Here is a 7,633-nt window from a genome sequence, read left to right as displayed (position 1 = left end):
GCGAACATCTTAAAATCTTTCTCCAGCTGACTTGTTGGGGCTTTGGATCGATGTACAAACCTTGGCCAAGTCCTGCAGCACCTAGTGTAAATGATATTTGTATTGGATCGGAAACAATCGAGCCGCTTTACCCCGAACGCGGAAGCTGAGGTGCAAAGAGTCCATTATGTCAAATGTACACCTTAGGAAATATTTGCAGTTGCCAAAATAAAAAAAATAATTTTTAAAATGTTTTTTTTTAACCTTAATCAGACTAGTCAAACAAATAGCCTGACTAGTTAACCCACTAACATCTCAGAACAGAATGGTAAAAAAAAGAATAATATTCTGCTAAATAAGCATTTTAAGCAAAACTACTATTAAATTTAACTTGTCTATTTTATTGTTCATAGTCATGAATCAGAATATTAATAATAGACATATTTCAATTGTAAAAAAAAAAACCTGCTTTATTTTAGAAACAGTGTAAATAATATTTTACCTACTTTAAATGTGGCTAACCTGTATCTACTGATGAAAAGAAGCAATACTTAGAACAAAAGCCTCATTCCTTCATCTTCCATACGTCTAAAAGCAGCTCTGTGAGCTGATTGGACAGCAGACGTCACATGTGGTTATTCCTTTATTTCTAGGTGTTCCACAACAGAGTTTATTTAGCCATAAAACCATTAGCCGCAACAGTAAGGAGCGTTGTGGTCAGCCGGTCAGTATGATTCGTTCATTGATGAGGAAAAAATATCAGATTTTTCAGTTTGATATCAGCTTCCATTTCCCATTTCTATTCATTTTCTCCTGTAGTTGGTATCTGTTAATGTAAAGCAATAAAAAAAAAGGCAAACTCTTAAAAGACGTATAAACCTGAAACTGGACAAATGTTATGAAACCAAGTGAACTTTTGGCGTCTCCTGACAGATCAAATGTTCAGCTCTGTTTAATGTTTTAATCAGACTTTTATCTCTTTCCTGCGTTTCGTTGACACTTTTCCTGGAACATCAACTGCAGCACGGCTGAGTGACCCAGCCAGTCGTTCCTCAGCCGTGCTGTGAGACAATAAAACCTCTCGTTGTTCCAACCGGCGTATCAGAATAGTACACCCAACGTCAGCTCGAATAGTTTCACGACTTGAGTAAACATCTTTATCACGTCTGTAAATGTTGTCTTGTTATGCGTTTCTGGCCAATCAGCGGACCCCTCCAAGAAGTCGGAGGCCAATCCCTTGACGGAGATTCTGAAAAACCCGACCAAAGTGGTTCTGCTCAGGGTACGTTTGTGTTTTTCCTAGTTTTTTTTTGTTTCCCAGAAGATGTACTTTATAAAAAACAAACAAAAGAAAAAAGCAGAAACCTAAAATGTGTTGCGATTTCACAGAACATGGTGGGTCGAGGAGAAGTGGACGAAGACTTGGAGGGGGAGACGAAAGAAGAGTGCGAGAAATACGGCAAAGTGGTGAAATGTGTCATTTTTGAGGTGTGGAGAATAAATCTCAACAGAGTTCATCCAAAGTGATTAAAAATAAATAAATAAAAGACAATAAACAAGGTTGCTCTCCTTCACAGATCGCCGACGTTCCCGATGATGAAGCCGTCAGGATATTCCTAGAATTTGAGCGGGTGGAGTCGGCCATCAAAGGTCAGGGTTTACCCGCCGTTTTCTCCTCGTTTGTTTAACCCAAGGCAAACTTTTTATTTTTATTTTAGTTTTTTACGTAATGGCCTCGCTTTCTTTTCACCGTTGTGTAACCGCTCCGATAACGTGGGCCGAAAGTGTGTCCCACTCTTAATTGGGTCGTCCCAGATCGGAATCAAGGTGAGACTCGACTCCCTGCGGTGTTATGTCATGACTCCCTACGGCACCGGCAGAACCGCGCTTACATCACAGCTCCGAGAAAGCGGGACGCGCTCTCAAAGAACGGGTTACACCGAGAAGATGGGTTGAGATGGGCAGAGAAAAAGACATTTCTCTCATTAGCGCTAATCTCGAGCGTTTGTTTTGGTTGCATTTACGTGGAATACCTTGCGCTGAAGTCCACTTCCTGCTTTTGTAGCGGTCTCCTGTCTGATTGGCGTTCACATTGGAACCACACCAGAGTTCACTAGTCTAAGTTCACTAAAATCAAATATGAAAAAAAATCTGTAAATAGGAAACTATTGACTAATTTCAAATCTATCAAATTCTTTAATGACTTCAGCCCCCTTTTGGTTTTTTAGTAAATTTATTCAGCTTTTGTCTTAAAGTTAACATGTTTAGCTGATTTATTCAGCTTTTCTTTTTTTTTAAAGTAAATTTATTGTGTTTTTTTTAAGTATTTTTGTTCTCTCTTTTAAAAGTAATTAAAAAAAAGAATAAGTTCATGCAATTTTTTTAAAAAGTAGATTTATGCTGCTTTTTTGTAAAATTATTCAGCTTTTTCCAAAAGTAAATTTATGGAGCCATTTTTTAAAGTAAATTTTTTTTCAGCTTTGTTAAAATTAGTTTTAGTCTGCTTTAAGTACATTTCTGCTTCACTGTGTTCTGCTTTTATGCTTCTAAACAAGTCAGGATGTGATAACATTTAGCGTTAAACTCGGCCTGCTGTCTCAGGAAGTCTTAGTGTGCATCCGGTTGTCTTCATGCTGCTGTTGCTATGCAGTGATGATTTTGTACCAGGCGGTTCTGCTGAATGGACGGGACCCGTTTCTGTGTGTGAACTTTCAGAAATGGCTGCTGTTCTTGTTGAGGGAGTGCCACCCTGTCACTCCTTCTTGCATGACACACGCCATCACATCCTAGACAACGTGTGTGTGTTGCTAAAAAATAAAATCTTTATTCTGGGAAGAAACAAAGCGGTTCCGTTTTTACCAGATTCTTCGAACGGGTTAAAGTGTGACAAATGGTTTTAAATAGTTCTGCGTTTAAACCTTGTGTGAATCCACAGCCACAGAAACTTCCTGGTATTTTAATGGGATTTTATGTAAGCCCACACAAAACTAGTGCAGAATTGGAAGTGGCAGGAAAACAACACGTGCTTTTCAATATTTTTTGAGAAATTAAAATCTAAAAAGTGTGGTGTTTCCATTTGTATCATGTTTTGGGGACATTTTTCTTTAGCATAGACAAGAGATCTGGAGAAAAACTACAAACCACCTGAGACAGGATATTCTGCTTCCATTAGGACATCATCCCTAAACATAAAGCCAGCGCTCCAATGGAATTATTTGGATAAAATTAAGTTGTTATAATGTGCTAGAATGAACCTTTAAAAGTGGGGGCGCACTGATAAACATGTCAAAATTTCATTAATTTTGTGTGATTGGTAATCGTAATGGAATACGCTGAGGTTTGTGGTCATGACAGGGGAATAATCCAAGGCCCTGTAGTGATGTAACGTTAAACCAGGGCAGAAGTTTAAAGGCATGATGATTCTAAAAAATATTGATGATCCCGTTTGACCTTTGACCTCCTCTTCCTCTGCAGCCGTTGTGGATCTAAATGGACGTTATTTCGGGGGTCGAGTTGTCAAGGCCTGCTTCTACAATCTAGACAAGTTTCGTGTTTTGGATCTCGGGGAGCAGGTGTGATGTCTGCCAGCTGACCCCGTGAGGCGACGGCAACCTCCCCACCTGTACATATGTTTTTCTTTTATAAACAGCAATGTATATGTAGTAATAATGATTCTGTCATTTAGTGTTTTCTTGTGATTATTAAATACCTTTATGCCAATACAAAATAAAAGGTGTAAACCAATCTTTTGGATTTCTTTCTCAGTGTTTTCATCCTGTAAGCGCCACGGAGGCCTAGTTTCTGACATAATACTCCTTTCCTGAGTTTTTAGCGTCCCTCTGGGGTCCAGGAGTCCTAACTTAGCCTCGCTAGATTATAGGAAGGGGACTAGGACAGTGAACAGCCTCAGCCTCATTCAGAGATTATGTAAGTGAGCCAGAGAAGACGTCCCAGAGGTTGGATGATGAAACAGAAATGTGAAGGAGGACCCATTTAAAGGATTTCATCTTTTCGTTTATATGGCATGGTTCAAAGGTCAAGGAAATATGGGTAATAAGGAAATGATTGCATATTAACACAAAAGGGTACAGTGCCCTTTCTGATTTCTTCAATTTTTGCTGTGTCACAACTAAATGTTTGTGATGGTGTTTTTTAAATTGGGGTGGGGGCTGTCTAAATCATCCTTGGGTGAAGCAATCCCCCCTAACCTCGTTAAATCATGAACTGAGATTAAAGATATTTAATGTTTTTCAGTTCACGAGAAACATCCATACTTGATTACTACCAGACTTGTAGAATCCTAAGTTCTCCGACAGCACTGTGTAGGCTAAAATCATAATCAGCTCTGTTAAGTTTGTGGACATTTTATTTCTTCAAAATATGCAGATGTACAGTGTTTTTATAGACGAGGAAGATGAGGTCGAAATAGTGCAAATATGCATCCTAACGATCTTGGTACTCTGTAAAGTATTCAGCTTCATGGAAGAAACTGTTCCTGTGGGACCTGGTTGTTGCAGATGGCTCTCCATAGGACCGATCTGAAGGTAAAAGTCCACAGTTGTGTCCAGGATGTGTGGGTTCAGCAGAGATGTTGGCTGGCCTTTTTCCCACTCAGGGAAAAGGGATGGAGGGAAAGTCAATCCTGATGATCTAGTTGTTCATTACAGTTTGGACCGGTCCTGTTTTGTGGATGAGCCAAACCACAGTAATGGACAAACAGACCAGATTAAAAACATGGTTATGTATAAGTTAAGACCTTCTTCTGTGTGAGGCATCAGAAATCCCAAGAAAGGGTGGTTCCTGGGAACCTGAAGTGATTCACAGTAGACACTTTGTTATTGAGGATAGCAAGAGGAGAGAGTGAGTTCTCTCAAGGTCCACCACACTCGACCCATCTCCTGTCTGTATGCAAACTTATCTCTGTCTTGGTTGAGACCAATGACAACAGTGTCATCTTTATCTCACAGATTAGTCCACTGACAAGCAGCGGTTTTGTTTAGAGAGAAGAGAAATGGGAAGAGGAGACACCCCTGGGGGGTGCCAGTGCTGATGATTCTTGTCAGAAGATGATTCCCACCCTCATCTTGTACTCCTGGTATGTCAGGAAGCTGGTGATCCAATGGGGCCATGAACTGGTTGAGGTTCTGGTGGAGGATGTCTTGGTGCACATCCCTGGGTGGTGGAGGTGGAGGAGGATGAAGTGCAGCCCAAGCTGACTGCATCATCTGCCAACATGTTTGCACACAAAGCAAACTGCAGGGGCCATCCAATAACCTACAAATTCTCCAGTCGAGTCACTTGAAGCATTTCATGATGACAAAAGTGAGGACGACATACCAGTGATTACTTAAACCTGGGGAAATGTGTTTCTTGGGGACCAGGATGGTGATGGAATGCTTAAAGCAAGAGGGTACTTGTTAAAGATCTGAGTAAAGATAGGGGTCAGTGTGTCAACAAAGGTTCTCATGCATGAGGGGGAAACAGTCTTCCGATGGTGAAAGAAACTATTGATGTCTTCCTCTAGTACAGGCAGGGGGTCTGAGGAGAGACCCCCTGCCTGAATGGGGAGCTTTTGTCTCAGAGTGAGGTGTGGACAAGCTGTTGGAAGGTGTGAATGGCTTCCTTTCCAAACCTGCAGCAGAAGCTGTTGTGGTTGAATACCAGATGAGAATCCCGCTGATGGTGGAGGATGGGCTTCTTTATTTGCTGACATTTTGCAGATCGTTCCGAACTGATTGCAGGTCTTCTGCTGAGAAACTGTCAGCTTCTCACTGTAGCTTCTTTTTTCCCCCCTGATCTTCTTGGTGAGTTGTCCTTGCCTGTTTAGACAACAAGGTCAATAATCTTAGGGTCTTTAATCACTTTGTTTCAGATTCCAACAGAGCAACTCCAACATTTGCTTTTCTAACAAACACTTAAAAAAGTTCCAGCTTCATGTTGTTTAACTTGAAGATGTTCTTACCTTCCGATCAGCCAGTGTTGTAGTCTGCAGACCTCCAGGTCTCTTTATGTTGCAGAGTTTGCTGTCTACATACGCCTGCACAAAAGGATTCTAGAAAATGGGACCTGACCTACATACAGGCACATCTGACTTACAGTTAGCTAGAAGGATGGCAATGGAATTAGTCAGCATATCTCTGAGCAGAAGAAGTATTTACTTCTTTTTGCAATTTCTGTGGTTTCAGGAGTGTGCTTGATGGAACATCTCATCAATGGATTGTTCTTTTTGTGAGCTTTGACTTGAACTCATTCATTTTTAAAATTAATTTGAAGCAAGTGTTCCTAGAAGAACAAAACAAGACTTTGCCACTGCCATGACTTATACAGTAGTTTGTATGGGATTTAGTGAAACTGGACATTATGTGGCCATAATCCTTTTACTTATTGTATAAATTGTAAAAACAAGTTTATACAACAGGTGCAGCACTGGCTGAGAAGGTAGTAATTAATCCTGTAACTGGTGAGTTGCCAGTTTGAACCCCCGCTTCATCCATCTCAGAGGGCCCACAGATGCCGATTGAACAGCAGGCTCGCTTCTGTCGGTATGGAGATAATAGTGATCAACTGGTCTTTTATTAACATTGAAATAATAGCAACATAACATCTTTTCAGCACGGTACTGGAGGGATTATGATTTGGGCTCCTATGCAGATTTGGCAGAGTGTTTAAGCTGCAAACTACATTATAAAACAATCAAATCTGAAGACGTCTGCCAGAGCGGGGGTCAAACTGGGTCATGCTTCAAACAGAAGATCCCAAAGGCAACAATAGAACCAAAACAGAAGTCTCCCAATCACACTTCAGACACATCCTGTAACAACACTTGGCAATACCTAAATGGTACACAGATAAATAGGTGAAAGCAAAACTTAATAGAACAAATAAAAGTAGAAAGGTTGTCCAGATGGAAAACATCAAAGTAAAATCCATTACAGACCAAAACCTTAATCAAGTGTTTTCCTGTCTTAAGCTTTAATTACTTCCTCTCAACTGCAGCCCCACATGAGTTAGCAGCTAATTTTGTGAAAACTTGTTTAAAGGCAGGCAAGCAGTTTATCCCCTTGAGGTAGTCTCCATCACTGTCACTTCCTCCTGTATGCTAACGCTGAGGTTTTAAAGAGAGCAGAGACTGCTACAGCAGCAAGGATCTATTTTGGTGGGGTAAACTTTCTCCTTCTCAAGCAGCATGGTGGACTTTATAAATGCCTGCGCTCTTCATCTTGCATTGTTTTATTTATGACTCAAAAGGTGCAAGGGCCCTGCAGGAAAGCAGTCCAAATTTATAGTGGATTGCAAAAGCATCTGCATCTTTTTCATGTTTTGTAATGTTGTAGCTACAAACTATGTGTGCTTCATTTGGATTTTATGGGATGGAGCAGAAAATAACAGGAAATTCAGTTTCCAAAAATTTTAAAGGAAAAATCTTTTCATGTCCTTTGAAATTTAAACAGCACAAATAACATAAACCATACAAGTGTGCCAGATATCAGCACAGAGTGAACAGCACCTGAATAAACTGATTTGATTGGCCCCGACTGCCTGAACTGATACATCATTAAATTAAAATTATATTAATATATATATATATATATATATATATATATATATATATATATATATATATATATATATATATATATATATATATATATAT

At 39.9% G+C, this 7,633-nt stretch overlaps 1 protein-coding gene and 2 long non-coding RNA genes across 5 annotated transcripts in view; 1 reads left to right on the top strand and 2 right to left on the bottom strand.

Annotated features, from left to right (window-relative positions):
• LOC106937921 (uncharacterized) overlaps positions 1-1,178 on the bottom strand; it is a 6,180-nt gene extending 5,002 nt beyond the window's left edge. Inside the window, exon 1 of the long non-coding RNA XR_001422488.1 lies at positions 371-1,178. This is a non-coding gene — a long non-coding RNA (uncharacterized LOC106937921). The remainder of the gene's footprint in view (positions 1-370) is intronic.
• rbm17 (RNA binding motif protein 17) overlaps positions 1-3,723 on the top strand; it is a 14,349-nt gene extending 10,626 nt beyond the window's left edge. For all 3 annotated transcript variants that reach the window (XM_015019668.1, XM_015019669.1, XM_015019667.1), the window contains 4 exons: positions 1,185-1,261; positions 1,369-1,467; positions 1,557-1,629; positions 3,454-3,723. In XM_015019668.1, the coding sequence (XP_014875154.1) occupies positions 1,185-1,261; positions 1,369-1,467; positions 1,557-1,629; positions 3,454-3,557 (353 nt within the window). In that variant the 3' untranslated portion in view covers positions 3,558-3,723. The remainder of the gene's footprint in view (positions 1-1,184; positions 1,262-1,368; positions 1,468-1,556; positions 1,630-3,453) is intronic.
• A 1,418-nt stretch (positions 3,724-5,141) lies between these two features.
• The window catches only part of LOC106937918 (uncharacterized), a 7,731-nt gene continuing 5,239 nt past the window's right edge, over positions 5,142-7,633 (bottom strand). The window contains exons 2-3 of the long non-coding RNA XR_001422487.1: positions 5,612-5,798; positions 5,142-5,517 (exon numbers count right to left, since the gene is read on the bottom strand). This is a non-coding gene — a long non-coding RNA (uncharacterized LOC106937918). The remainder of the gene's footprint in view (positions 5,518-5,611; positions 5,799-7,633) is intronic.

Source organism: Poecilia latipinna, unplaced genomic scaffold (genome assembly GCF_001443285.1).
Source record: "Poecilia latipinna isolate Pla-1442-1.1 unplaced genomic scaffold, P_latipinna-1.0 Scaffold2467, whole genome shotgun sequence".
In the NCBI taxonomy this organism is placed as follows: Eukaryota; Metazoa; Chordata; class Actinopteri; order Cyprinodontiformes; family Poeciliidae; genus Poecilia; species Poecilia latipinna.
Note: the sequence above shows the minus strand (reverse complement) of the source record. Positions and strands in the feature narration are given on the sequence as shown.